Source organism: Vipera berus, assembly GCF_964194415.1.
Source record: "Vipera berus genome assembly, chromosome: 2".
Taxonomy (NCBI): Eukaryota; Metazoa; Chordata; class Lepidosauria; order Squamata; family Viperidae; genus Vipera; species Vipera berus.
Window position 1 is genome coordinate 105,145,745 of NC_138203.1, and position 14,033 is coordinate 105,159,777.

Genomic DNA, 14,033 nt, shown 5'->3' on the forward strand with positions numbered 1-14,033 from the left:
TTGCTCTCTCACCTTGCCACATATTCCTTTTAAGTCGTGGAAACGAGTCTTCATTTCACTGAGTTTCTATATAGTAGGTCCCAAACATTGGATAAAATACCTATTCAGCTCTCTGGAGTTACACCTGATATTGCCCAGTATTTTACCTCCTTTGAGCTATATGTACTGTACTTAGCTTTTAGGAAGAATTTTTACCCATGCGTGCAAATGTATCTGCTACAGAAGTGTATTGGGTTTCTCAAGAGTGCAGTTAGCTGTTGTGTAGATGTAACTCTACTACATTTTATGTCTTGTGTCACTTCATTGACATACCTTGGGCATTCAGCAAAATCTATTTTCATGTTAAAAGGGCAGGGGAGAGACACCCTATGATATTGGAGTGGAGGGGTCCCCAAAATATAGAAGCAGACACCACAATCTTTGATACCACCTGCCATCACCAGGCTAATATTTTCAGCATCCAATCTATCCAGTCTATCCACTCTCCCCAGAAATCATACTTCCTGTTTTTAATGGTAGTTAACGAAGAAATAAAAGGGACGCGGTGGCTCAGTGGGTTAGGACGCTGAGCTTGTCGATCAGAAGGTCGGCAGTTTGGCAGGTCGAATCCCGAGTGCCGCGTAACAGAGTGAGCGCCTGTTACTCGTCCCAGCTTCTGCCAACCTAGCAGTTCGAAAGCACGTAAAAATGCAAGTAGAAAAATAGGGACCACTACGGTGGGAAGGTAACAGCGTTCCGTGCGCCTTTGGCGTCTAGTCATGCCGGCCACATGACCACGGAGATGTCCTCGGACAAGCGCTGGCTCTTCGGCTTTGAAACGGAGATGAGCACCGGCCCCTAGAGTCGGAAACGACTAGCACGCATGTGCGGGGGAACCTTTACCTTTACCTTTTAACGAAGAAATAGCAAACTTTTTTTTTGCCAGAAAAGCATGTTTCTATTAGGAAGGTCCAACCTGCCTGGTCCAAATGAATGTAATTAAGTCACAATTCTTCAACTGCCCATTTCATTGATATCACTATCAGCATTCAGTCACTTGGCCTTTGGCTGCTGTAGGAGGAGCAAAGCAAATGTTTGGTTCATGCTGGGGACATAGTTCCCCAATCGCTTGCAATTTAATTAGCAATTGAGCTGAAGAAGAGAGTGACCAGGAAGTGCTGCTTCAGTCAAACTGAGGCCACTATGCTCTGTGCAGCACCAAATCCTCTGCAAGCTGAAATCAAGAACCAATAACTGATGATTTGTAGCCCAACATGTGTATTATACATTCACAGGACACACAGCCTCCTTCCTCACCCAACCTTCTGTATGTAATTAAGTGCTCTTTATTTAATTTACTCCTTATACAGGGCACATAGATTAATCTAATGAGATTATTTACTTAATTCATCTGAGTATTCCAGGTGGTATTCTGCATTAAAATAAATGCAGAATAAAAACTTTTAGCAGCATTCATTAAAAGCAATAAAAAATGAGTTAAAAGCCTGACAAAAAGTCCATGCTGCGGTAAAAGGAACTTGGAGTGCTATTACTCTGTCTTGTTCAATTGATTTGCTATGCTGGTTCAGCCTGTAGTTACACCATGGCAGCGTGGATGAATCAGTCACTACAATTTAGTATGTTCTCTAACAGAGCCTCAATTTGTTATTACATAAGCCTTCATTGATGAGGGAGATGCAATGGATCCTCATGAACCTTATTTGTCATACATCTGTAAGCTAGTTAGCCAGGCAACCAAGAAGTTACAGAAATCAGAGGGAAATAAAATAGGGAAGGTGCAGGGGATTGAAAGACCGGAAGAATAAATAGTGACAGCATTCATAAGGAACGTTAACATTACTAAATAAATTTGGCAAAATGTGGTACATAAGTGATACAGAAACAAGTACTGTATATGTGAAAAAACCTATTGTACTGTACCCTGAATGAAGAAAGAACATAGAACAAAAAATAACAGAGTTGAAAGGGACCCTGGAGGTCTTCTAATCCAACTTCCTGCTCGAGCAGGAGATACCATTTCAGACAAATAGCTGTCCTGTCTCTTATGTCCAAAGTGACAGCGTAGAAATCCTGCTATTTCTCTTTTGCATGCCATCACTTACTGTCGGCCCGGCTCTGCTTTGCTTCTTTCTGACTCTTTGGAGCAGGGGTCTTCAAACTTGGCCCTTTTATGACTTGTGGACTTCAACTCCCAGAATTCCTCAGCCAGGCATGCCTGGCTGAGGAATTCTGGGAGTTGAAGTCCACAAGTCATAAAAGGGCCAAGTTTGAAGACCCCTGCTTTGGAGTCAGCTTAGCAACTTTTATGGATTTCAATCCTCAGAATTCCCAAAACGCCAAGTTTGAGACACTCAGCTTCAGAGGTTCCCTTAGGACGCTTTATGCAAATATAGCGGCTCTCATCCAATCAGCTTCTCCCGCGCTTTCTTCCAGCCAGCCTTTGCCTGCCGCCGCCGCCTTCGCGGGGTGGAAAAACCTGGCAGTCATTTGGCGGCTGCCGAAGAAGTAAAGGCGTCCGCGATGACAGAGCCCGCCTCCTCCGGAGTTGCCCTAGCAACCAAGTCATCTACATTTAGCGGCTAAGTCTTGCACCGGGTCAGCAACTGGGAGTGGATAGTAGTAACTATTTGGGTAACCGCTTCTTTGAAGAGTTGAAGGAACGCGAATTGGGCAGAAGGTGGAGCTAAAGGGCTAGGGGTGGTTGCCTTGGTTTTCACGAGAATAGGGACGCTAAAAGCACAGGTGAGCAACGGTAATAGAGAGAAAATCAACCGGTGCAACATCTGTCCACGGTATGTAATAAAATGCATCTATCGGTGTTCTCCTTTTGGAGGGGGCAGATAGGTGCAAGGGCTTCAGTTTCTCTTTTGCTGTAGGACATGCCCATGAAGTCCTTGTTTCATTATTTATATATCTGCCTTCCTACTGTGTGTCCTAGTTGGCCTCAAAATTGTCACTTCAACCCTCTTGTTGTGCTCCAATAGATTTTTCTGAGGCTGTTGGCCAAGATAAGATTCTAGTCCACATGACAGCTGCCTAGAAGATGTCTTATTTTATTTTTTTAATATATTTTATTTTTTTTAATAACAATCTTTAGTGCTTAGTTAAACAATGTGTTGTCTGATTCATATATTTAACAAGTCACTAATAGTTAATTTCTGTTTTCATAATTAGGATGCTAACTAAAAATACCTTTCCTTAGTCCTCTCTTCTTCCAATAGTGTTCTCGTTTTACCAACATTGAGCAAATTTAGTTCTTAGTACTATCAATGCATACGAATCTGAGTATAAACATTTTTCTAATATTTAACAATAACATGTAATGTCTTTTCTAATCAGCTTATTTTACATTTGCAAAAAAACATCTTGTGCAAATCACTATAAGTTCTGTTTTCAGAACTCTTGTTTAAGCTTAGTTTCCCCTCAGTGTTCAAGACATTTCTTGTCAGTTATAGTTTTCTTAAAATTGATTACATTTAAATATCCAAAATATTTCATAAATTTAAATCATCCCAATATTTTTACATTTCCCATATCATAAAAAATACTATACTACTTATAAATCACATCTATCTTACTATAAATCCCCTTTATATCCAAAATTTGATTATTCTTTTAACCATATTCAGATAAATGTTTGGTCATATGGTACTCCATCTGATATGTCCGATCATGTCTCTTAAATTTGGTACTTGCCTGTTCTTATTTAAGCTTAGTTTCCTTTCAGTATTCAAAACATTACTTATCAATTATAATTTTCTCCAAGTTGGTTACATTTAAACATCCAAAACATTTCATTCATTTAAATCATCCCATTATTTTTACATTTCCCATATCATAAAGATATACTATACTACTTATAAAGCATATCTCTCTTACTATAGAGCCCACTCATATCCAAAATTTAACTATTCTTTTAACCATGTTCAAACAGTCATGTAGTATTCCATCTGGTAGGTCAAGTCATATTTTATGTTGCCCTGTAAACCGCCCTGAGTCCTTCGGGAATAGGGCGGTATAAAAATTTAAATAAATAAATAAATAAATAAAGTCATCTCTTTTGAGTTTGGCTCTCACCTTTTTCTTTTGCCAAACAGATTTCCAAGTCAGTGTATTCAGCTTGTCATAGGATTCTTCCTGTATTTTTATAAGTGTTGTTAAGAATGGGAAAGACAAATTAGGTAAGGTGTTTTTGAGGGGGAGTTTCTCCCATTTATATTCATTAAGAAGCTTCCACTTTTCTTCTCCCTCAGTTTCTCTTCCCATTTTTTGTCTCCCACACTCTGGTGATTCTCCTAAGAGCAATATTGTCCATTTTATCAAATCTTCTTTCTTATCTTCAAGTTTGTTTTGAAGTTCTGAAAAATAAAATGTCTTTTCCATTTTGAACGTTATAGCAAAATCTTGCAAATTTTTCTTTGTGTTAAGCTGTCATTGTCTTCATTTGTAGTCTCCATCTTTGGATCACTTTCCTATAGTTTTTGTTCTATTATCTGATTTATTTGTTCATTCTTTATCACCATTTTTCTGAGAAATTTTTAAGGATGTGCTCATTTAAATTATCAGAATTATTTTTAATCTCATTATGATTTGAAACAATTGTCATTTGAATTAGTTGCAACATACCATACATTTCCTCCTGAAAAATATTTGTCTTGTGTTATTCCTGCGGATCTCTGAAGTTCCAGACTGGGGATTTTAGAAAAGAATATATTGCGTGTGCTTTCTTACCACTTTTCATTGTATGTGCAACCTCCATTTTCATCAAACCAACCAGTCTTAAATTCCAAACAATATAGTTTTATATGTCTCTTATCTTTATAAACAGTCCAAAATGTTCAGCCACTTAAAAACAATCCGATAGTTTTCCCCCTAGAAGAATATCCAAAAAGTCTTAAGTTTTTCTTTTTCTGCAGACAATTCTTAAATATCACAGCTCAGTAGGTATTTATAATCCAGGAAGGTCAACAGTTTTCATAACATTTGTATTTCTCATTCTAAAATAGATAGCTCAGTATGTTTTCTTTCCTCTTTTCCCAGCTGTTCTCTGTTTAGCTAAGAATCACTGAGGATCAAAGGGATAGATTGTACTCTGTTTCTGGGTGTCTTGCCATTTTCTGAGGCAGAGCAGCTGTAGTTCTATACTCTGTTCCACCACTAGATGTCACTAGCTGTTTATTTTCCAACTTTTAAAACAAAAATATTATTTTCTTATAGTTTCATCAATATTCTTTTACATAGAAAGTCTTTAATGATTTCCATAGTTTTCACTTTTATCCAAATTATATCTTTACATTAGTCCATTTCAATGTATTTCTGTCCCCAATAAAAATTAAATTGCCGCTTCCATCTATGGAAGGGTGGGGTTTTAATCACCTTCCTTCTCACGTTTGGAGGATTTTTTGCTTCTTGGGGATCTTTTCCAGGAAATTAGTTTCAAAATAGAGAAGAAAAGATCGATTTTCTCACCCAGCTCCAACACACTGTTCACAGTTGTTCTTAGTTGGTGCTTTTGGACTTTGGATGCCAGTAGCTTGGGCTAGTCACTGGAATGCAGCTAGCCTTTCTCCTGTTGGGTTGGAGGGCTTCCCTCAGATCAAATGGATCGACTGCAGTCATTCCATGATCAATGAGGGGGGCTCTCCTTCATCGCCTTTCCAGGACGACTTTAGACCCATTTAGGATCCCCTGTCAGGGCGAAAACAGCTGTGGGGTGTGGAGTTCCGCAATCCCCCATCCCCATCGTGATGCTACAATGCAAAACCGGAAGTATCTCTGCCTGGAAGATGTTTTAAAAGGTCTTCAAAAGGACATTATCCAAAAAGACCCGCTGAAATATAGGATGTTTCCTAAAAGCGTCTCCCTCCCTCCTCCTATAATGGTATCTTGAAATGAGAACATTTTGCCCTTCTCACCAATACCAACACCACGTTTGTTCATATTCAATTGAAATAGGCCACTTTGCTAGAATTCACTAACAATCTTCGTTATTTTATAGCCTGAAAGCATTAACTCTGGAAAATGTCAGATGAGGAACCTGATGATGAAAATGATACTGAAGAAGAAGTTGAAGAAAAGAAAGAAGAAAGGGAGGTGGAGGTAGACGGCGAAGGTGAAGGCGAAGCGGATGAAGAAGTGGAAGAGGTAAAACATGTTAATATTAACTGTATTTTTTCAAATACATATAAAATATAATTCCTTTATTCATTCATGGAATTTATACAGTACCTCAACCTAGGCAGTAAGCAATTTGTTGAAATTACATTAAAACTGGAAAATGTTTTCTCTACCCATCAAAATCAATGCAATTAAAAAAAACTTAGTGTTGTTCTTAACATAGCCTATGTAGGATGCTCTTTGCAAAAGAATACCCACAAGTTCCCTTTCTAAAGGAGCTTCTGTTTTAAAGATGTATAAAACAAGACATTCCTGTCAAAAAAGAAGAAACAGTGAACAGGTTTGACCTTTTTAGAAATAAAGTAAATGTTATGTGTACAGGTCTCAGAACATCTCTGAGCGAGATGATGGATGCTGATTTTAAATAAAATTGTCAGCTTACAACCCATAGTTTAGTTCACTCATCTCTACCCTCATTTCTCTCTCTCTCTCTCTCTCTCTCTCTCTCTCTCTCTCTCTCTCTCTCTCTCTCTCTCTCTCTCTCTCTCTCTCTCTCTCTGCCCCATTCCCCAGCTTGTCTGCTGTAGTGAAGAAGACATCAACCACATGCATGCAAAGGAAGGCATGCAAAGTGAGAAGGAAATGTGTGAGGGGAAAAAAAGGATACAAAAGGATTGCTGTGACTTGATAATGTTGCCTTGTATCTTTTCTTGACTGTGCTTTTTTTCCCCCACAGCCCCAAGTTTCAACCTCTCTCAATGAGGAGATGGTGAAGGAAGGCCTCTCACTTTTATGTAAAACTGGCAATGGTCTTGCTCATGCCTTTGTGAAATTAGAAGTCAGAGAAAAGTAAGTGCACAGGTATAGGTAACTCAACACCTGATTCCATTTTTCTAAGAGTTTTATCTCCTTGCCACGGGCTGTTATTCCACTTCCTGATGGAATAGATATGTTTAGGGAAGGAACTAGAAAGCTGGTAATTGGGGAATAATGTAATTTTCCTCATTTTGTGACAGGGAACTGACAGATATCACATTCATCCATAATTTCATCCATCTACGCTATGTAGACTTGTCAGACAACTTGCTCCGTGACCTCTCTCCATTGGCATTTCTCAGACATTTGCTGTGGCTGAAAGTGGATAATAATCGGTTAATCAGTGCCAGCATAGAAGAGTTGCCCTATTTGCAGATTGCAAGCTTTGCCAACAACCACATCAAGGACTGTAATGGCATTTGCCACCCACGTTTGACCAGCCTAAACCTGAGAGGTGAGTGGGTATATGCTCAAGGATTCCTCTGAACCCAGAGGGAAACGTCTCCCTTTGTTTTGCGGAAAAGGAATCCTGGACAATTAATTCTCTTATCACTGCCTATTGTTCTCCTATCCAGGCAATGCGATTGAGGTACTGTCAGGACTGAATCCAAATATCCTGTCAAATCTGCACACAGTAGAGTTACGAGGAAACAGTCTAAAGTCTACAGCTGGAATTTACTTGCCTAAGCTCAAAAACCTATACCTGGTAAGGGAACTTGTCCTTAAACACCCTTTTCACTATATATATGAAATTAGACATGATAACTGTACATAATTATACTACAGAGTTGTATAGTTATATAGGCTACAGAGAAACCTGGGGAAGCTTGATGATGTGAAAGGTAGGGCGTGCAAATGAAAATCTTCTCTTTTTTGCCTCACTAAAATCCATTTTTCCAAGTCACTGTTTTGCTTCAAGGGTAGCCCCATCTCTGAGGGATTTTCCTTGGAATATATATATAGCAGCTTCAAAAACACAGTCTATGCCTGATTGTGGCAGGGCTAAACAGAAGATGTGTTAATTGCATAGTCTGATCTTTTGTATTTCAAAGTGGATATGATTTCAATAATTAAAATACAGAATTACCATCCAGTATTAGCTCACAATTTCCCGAGCTTGACTCCAATTTCTGTTGGTGCGGTGTAATGATATTACAAAGAACTGGGTTCAGATTCCCATTCTAGTTCCCATAAAGCCCACCAAATGAAGCAGCCACATTCTCGGCAGTCTAACAGTGTTATGGTGAGGTTTAAAAAAGGGTGGGAAGACAGAAATCATGCTGGGCTCCTTTGAAGAAAGAAACAGCATAATCATGAAATTAACAATAACAACAAAATGCCAGTGTTATTACGTAAGAGTGATCACTGGGGAATATAGAGGGGAGGAAACATTAGTGATGACTCAATTTCATGATATATCATATGCCAAGAATGTGATTGTGCTCTTGCATATTTATTCATCTTAGGCAATATCTTTATTACACTCGAGATCACAAAAATCAAACTGTCAAGATATTCAGGTCTCTTTTTTTTAATTTAAAAAGTTTTACAGTACATTTTAACTTTAATCCCCCCCTCCCCCACCCCTATCTAACCCTCCCTATCCCTCTCCCCCATTCCCTCCCCCCCCCGACTTCCCAGAGCTAAATACAGGGTATAAAAAGGAAAAACAAACATAAGCATCCATATGCTATCACAATAAACTATTAATTCTATCACCCTCTAGCTCATGTAGAATGATTACAAACAATATTACTATTACAGATAAGAAAAAAAAAGAAAGAAAACAGAAAAGGAACTTTACTCAAATACTAAATAAAATTTCTTAATCCCAATCCTTATTCATATTAATTTCAAAAAAGAAAAAAAAAATTTTTCATCTACTATTTACATTCTCCCACATTTCTCTAAATTCTAAACAAATTCTCAATTACGCGCCAAAAGCGCCTATCTCTATTAACCTTATTAATCTTCAACCAAACTGAACTATGATCAAAAATAGTTCTTGCATATATCACACCAAATGTCTCACAGTTCCAGATCATCCATTTATACGTCTAGGACACCATTCCAATCTCCAATGAAAATAAAATAAAAAATTTAAAAAATTTATAATCCAATTAAGTAACCTTTATATGTAGTAAGTTAAGAAAAATCAACTTGTTATTGATTAGGAGCTTGCGTACCCAATCTTAAATTCAATAAATACTTTTAGTCCATAACCCTAATATACGTTTCTTGCAAACAAATAGCATCAGTCTTAAATTGTTTTAAATATTGAAAAACTTTCTTTCTCCTCTATGATGAATTTAATCCATTGACATTCTAAATTAGAGATTTAGTCACCAATCTTGACGCTCCAAAGCTTTTGGAGCACGTCTGAAATGACCCCTATATCTTCTTTGGACCGCGCCCTTCCCACAGCTTCACTATAAGTACGCTTTGGAGGTTCCATAACTTTCTGCTTGTCTTGCTCTTGCTCTCGTCTCGCTCGTCTTAGGGCGGCACGCGTCATCCTCTGCTCTCCAACAGCAACCGATAAGGCTGTAACTTGATCCCCTCCAGCACCGTTCTCCTCTGTCTGTCTATCTGCAACATCTTGAGGCTTTCCCTCGCCATGTCCCTTTGCAGCTTCCAGAAGTGATAGGGGGGTTGCTTTTAACACATTGCTATAAAAATCACGTGCCTGTGCCACAGTAACCAAACGATGTCTTTTACCTTCGTGCATCACCACCAGTCCAACTGGAATCTCCCATCTAAACTTGACATCACATTTCTTAAGTTCCTGTACAAGAAATGCAAAATCCTTCCTTCTCCTTAAAATCTTTGGAGGAATCTCTTTTAAAACCAAAACTTCTTGCTCAGCAACTACCAATTTAGTATCATAAGCAGCTTGAATGACTTCATCTCTAATTACTCTCTTTGTAAAATAGACCACCACATCTCTGGGTAACTTCCTCTGTCTTGCAATCCATGAATTTACACGAAAAATTTTATCCATACTTCCCTCAATTTCAGATGCTGGCTGGCCCAATACCGGTTCCAAAGCCTCAGAGATCAGCTGCTTTAAATCTTCTTTAGAATTCTCCTTTAAACCCCTAATCCTTCAGCCACCCAAGCTCTCAGCTCAGGCGGCCACGGAGAGCTCAACCCCTACCTGGGGCCTCACCCCCTCCTCTTCTCCCGAGGAGGGGGCTTCAAATCCATCTAAACAGCTGATCGGCGCTGTTTAGATGGAAAAAACACAGCTGCGGAGCGGGCAGCCCGGAGACGGCTGTCTTCGGCGTCGCGTCGCCACCGGAAGTCCAAGATATTCAGGTCTCTTAATCAGGCAAAATGTAACAAAAATATTTATAGAAGAGAGAGGCAAATGCTGATTTGTTTCTAAAGCCATAGAATCTTTAGAGTTTAGATGGAATGCAGACAATCCATCTATCTCTCAATTTTCCCCTACCATTGTAAAGGCCAGATGAGGCTTGGAAAAAGATATCCCTAAAATTAATTAATTGCAAACACATGGCTGGTTTATAAAATCTCTTATTCCTCATTATTGGGTGAATATACTCTTATTCAACTCTGATATTCTGTTCTCTACAATATCTTCTTTTTTAGGCTCAGAATGCTATTAGTCATCTAGAGGACTTAGAAAATTTGGAGCAACTCACAACTCTACACCTGCGTGACAATCTAATTGAAGTGTTGGAAGGCTTCTCATGCAACATGAAATCTCTTCAGTATATCAATTTACGGTGTGTGGGCTTCTGTATAGAATATCAAAGTCATCTTGGAAATAAAGAGAAAATAATATGAGAAGTTATATTTAAACCATGTCTTCCCAACAAATATAAATCTTTAGTTTTTTAAAAAATGCAGTAGAACATTACTCCTATAACATTGGCTGCATTAGATCACAGCAACAGGGACAACCTTACATGGTTGTGGTTAAAGTTTTGGATATGAAGTGGGGACAATGGATTTAAGTTTGCCAGTAAGTCACATTCATTCCCCCTCCCCAAACAAGGTAGGAAATGGGGCAAGGGCACAGAAGAGGGATCTAAATCATATAGCAATTATAAAAATAATAATACATGACATTTTTTGTTCAAAATGAAATGTTAAGGTCATTGAAAATCAAAGATCGACTTGCAACTACAATAACTCTCATTTTGCATCTTAAAGCATAATCACAGTATGTTCCCATTAGTGACTTCTAAAATCTTCCTAGCATCACTCAAACATCATTGAGGCAATATAAAACTTGTTCTCAGTGTAATTACATCAGTACAATGATTATTCAGTGATTGAAGACAATACTACCAGTCACTAGTAGGAACTGATATAAGATACCTTGATATGAAGATGTTAGATTTGTAGAAAATAAATAGTAGCAGCCAGCAGACTTTTAAAGCTTCTAAGACATTTGCTCTGTCTGAACAGTGTGATTTAAACAGTTGTAATTTAAACAGTTGCAGTTCACAATCATTATTAATTCCTACTGATCCCAGTTGGTCCTAGGTGGTGGTTTTTATTGTTGCTGTTGTTATTATTATTATTAATAGTTAAATTTAAATGTCTGTTCTGTGCCTAGAATAGCTTATTATGACCATAGCTTAAAGGGGAGATTCTGACACCAGATGTCTTCTAAAAGTAAACAATTGTACAAGGAGGCCCACAAAGGAAACATTTTAAACTCAAAACAACTCTTACTTCTTTTTTTAAAAAAATACACCATTTATTCTTCACATTTCCTTTTGAACCTATTGCTTTCTTTTAAACTGTTATTTTCCTAATAGGGAATATTTTGTAAGGCAGATATCTCTCTCCCATTCCTGCAGGGGAAATGGAATTGCACAAATACAGGAATTGGAAAAGTTGCAAGTGCTGCCCATGTTACGAGCCCTGGTCTTGTTAGAGAATCCTTGTTCTGATGAGTCGGAATACCGTCTAGAAGCCCTGGTCCTGCTCCCACACCTGGAGCGCCTCGATAAAGATTTCTTTGAGGAAGAAGAACGCAATGAGGCTGCAGATATACGTCAACGGCGAAAAGAAGAAGAGTTGGAATTGCAGAAAGAGAGAGAGAGAGAGAAGGAGCTTGAAGTGAGACAAGGAAAAATTAGGGTTTTTTTTCCTAATTAGAGGGGTGTGAAGTATAAAGGACTGCACCCTTTTGTCTTTTGTTACAGTTGCCTTAACTATTTTTCTTTTTAAGTCTACAGTGGTGCTAAAAATGGATCATAATTGAGAGGGGGTACATGGAGAATATGTTATGAACACTGGAAGGAGATGAATTCTATTTGGATAATAACATTCCTTACCTAGGTTATTAAACTGTTTTGTGTAGTTGTTTAGTCTTGAATGGTGCATCAGGATAGCTCTCATGAACTATAATACATTTTATATTACCTTAATCCTTAATAGTAGTCCATTATGGCATCAATTTGTTGCAACACAAAGCTATTTTAATTGAAAGCCTACATTTAATGAAGGGGACCTGGCCCATAAAAGCTTAATTTCATAATAAATTGTTTACAGTGGTCTTTAAAATTCTACAACATATGTTGTATTTTTCTGCAGCATATTGGTATGACTTTCCTTTGGAAATTTGTAAAAAAATGCAAAGTTGGCAGAGCACAGGAGGAGAAAAATAATATCTAATCTAAGAAATTACAAATGTACTGGAATCAAAAGATTCTGTTGTTGTGTGGATAAAAATGTGGTTCTACAATGCCACTATCTCTAAAGGGGCCTTTGGGAAACAGAATAAATCATTCCATAACAGAATGAAAGGAAGTAGGAGATGGTGCTATCTATACTATATAGCACAAGATTTACAGGTGCAATTTTTTAAAAAAGCAGAGGAAGCAAACAGACATTATTGGGAAACCACTGAAAAAACCAATAACTGATAATGTCATTTTATAAAACTCTGGTGCAGGCACACTGAGCAAAGGATATAATATCTATAAAGGAGGTATTGAGCATCTTACTAAGTGAAGATACTCCAGAAGTATACAAGGATGTGGGTTGAGTACAAATAAACAATAAAGGTGATAAACTGTAGCTCAAAATAAAACATGTGCATGGAGATTCTTCAGCACAGACTGCGTAACTGAATATCAAATACACTAATATATGGACACTATCCCTATCTTACAAAACTTTGAAATTGTACTAAGACAAATGTGTAGGAAACAATTTGATTATTCCGTTATTCCAACAGTATATACACCCCTGACTTATAGATGAGTAAAAGCATACCTGCTTAACATAAAGGTACTTCATGGTTTATTTTTTGTAAAATCCACAATGTGTCCTAGAATTGTACAAAAATAAAAGGCAAATAATTCACTGAGGATGCCTCCTTCAAGTGGAATATCCAGATTAATAGGAGCTGATACTCTTGCTACTTCCAATAGAATTTGCCAAGGAGAGTGTCTCTGAAGATTATATTGTTTCTATCTACTGTCTGGGCTATTATAATGATAGCAATTGAAAATAACTCGCTTCTGATGCAGCTCGTATATTTAGAGTATGCCTTATGCTTTGCCACTCTACGGTAAGATCCTCATTTGGAAATACTCTGAGCCTGTTCTTTTTCCCCATATTTTTCAGGAAGCAGAAGACAACGCTCAAGAAGACTTAACGACTGAGTGACAAGTATATGTAAGTCCACGGAAAGGAGTAAGAGCTACAAGCTGCCTTCCAGTCTTCTTCCCTGTGTTGTACAGCTCTGACCCAGTTAGCACTAATCTTGGCATGTCGCAACCGAAGTGTATTGTATAGTTCCTGGATAGAACCATAGTGGATAGCCTTTGTGGATGGTTGTCTGTTCTTTCAATAAGTTGTGACTGAAGCATTTCAATAAAAAAAACCACAAATCTGATGAAGCAAGGCAAAGCAGGTTGCTTTTGGCATCCCATTTCTGCAGCACTATCTCCCCCTCCCTCCCTGAGTCGCTCCATCCTCTACGTGCTGTTTGCAAAGCTCCCTAGAAATCCTGACTCATCGTCGGCTCTAGGTCACATGCTGCCATCCTGGCCCTATCAGGGGCGGCACTATCCTACCTCTGCTGCTGTTGCTGCTCATCCAGCTACTGGCTC

General features: G+C 38.2%; 1 protein-coding gene across 1 annotated transcript; it reads left to right on the plus strand.

The window, feature by feature from the left end:
- Window positions 1–2,644: 2,644 nt before the first annotated feature.
- On the plus strand, window positions 2,645–13,799 carry LRRC23 (leucine rich repeat containing 23). The gene is made up of 8 exons (XM_081319413.1): window positions 2,645–2,792; window positions 5,999–6,144; window positions 6,854–6,966; window positions 7,134–7,387; window positions 7,509–7,639; window positions 10,546–10,682; window positions 11,769–12,030; window positions 13,546–13,799. Exons 2-8 carry the CDS (start codon window positions 6,022–6,024, stop codon window positions 13,585–13,587), a joined length of 1,062 nt encoding a protein of 353 aa, XP_081175539.1. The 5' UTR covers window positions 2,645–2,792; window positions 5,999–6,021; the 3' UTR covers window positions 13,588–13,799.
- Window positions 13,800–14,033: the final 234 nt, after the last annotated feature.

What these genes read in the sequence shown, in the direction of transcription:
- LRRC23 (XM_081319413.1), top strand. Translation starts at nt 6,022, where the DNA reads ATGTCAGATGAGGAACCTGATGATGAAAATGATACTGAAGAAGAAGTT. An exon ending in CTTCAGTATATCAATTTACG is followed by an intron (nt 10,683 to 11,768) that starts GTGTGTGGGCTT and finishes CCATTCCTGCAG; the next exon opens with GGGAAATGGAATTGCACAAA. An exon ending in AGAGAGAGAAGGAGCTTGAA is followed by an intron (nt 12,031 to 13,545) that starts GTGAGACAAGGA and finishes CATATTTTTCAG; the next exon opens with GAAGCAGAAGACAACGCTCA.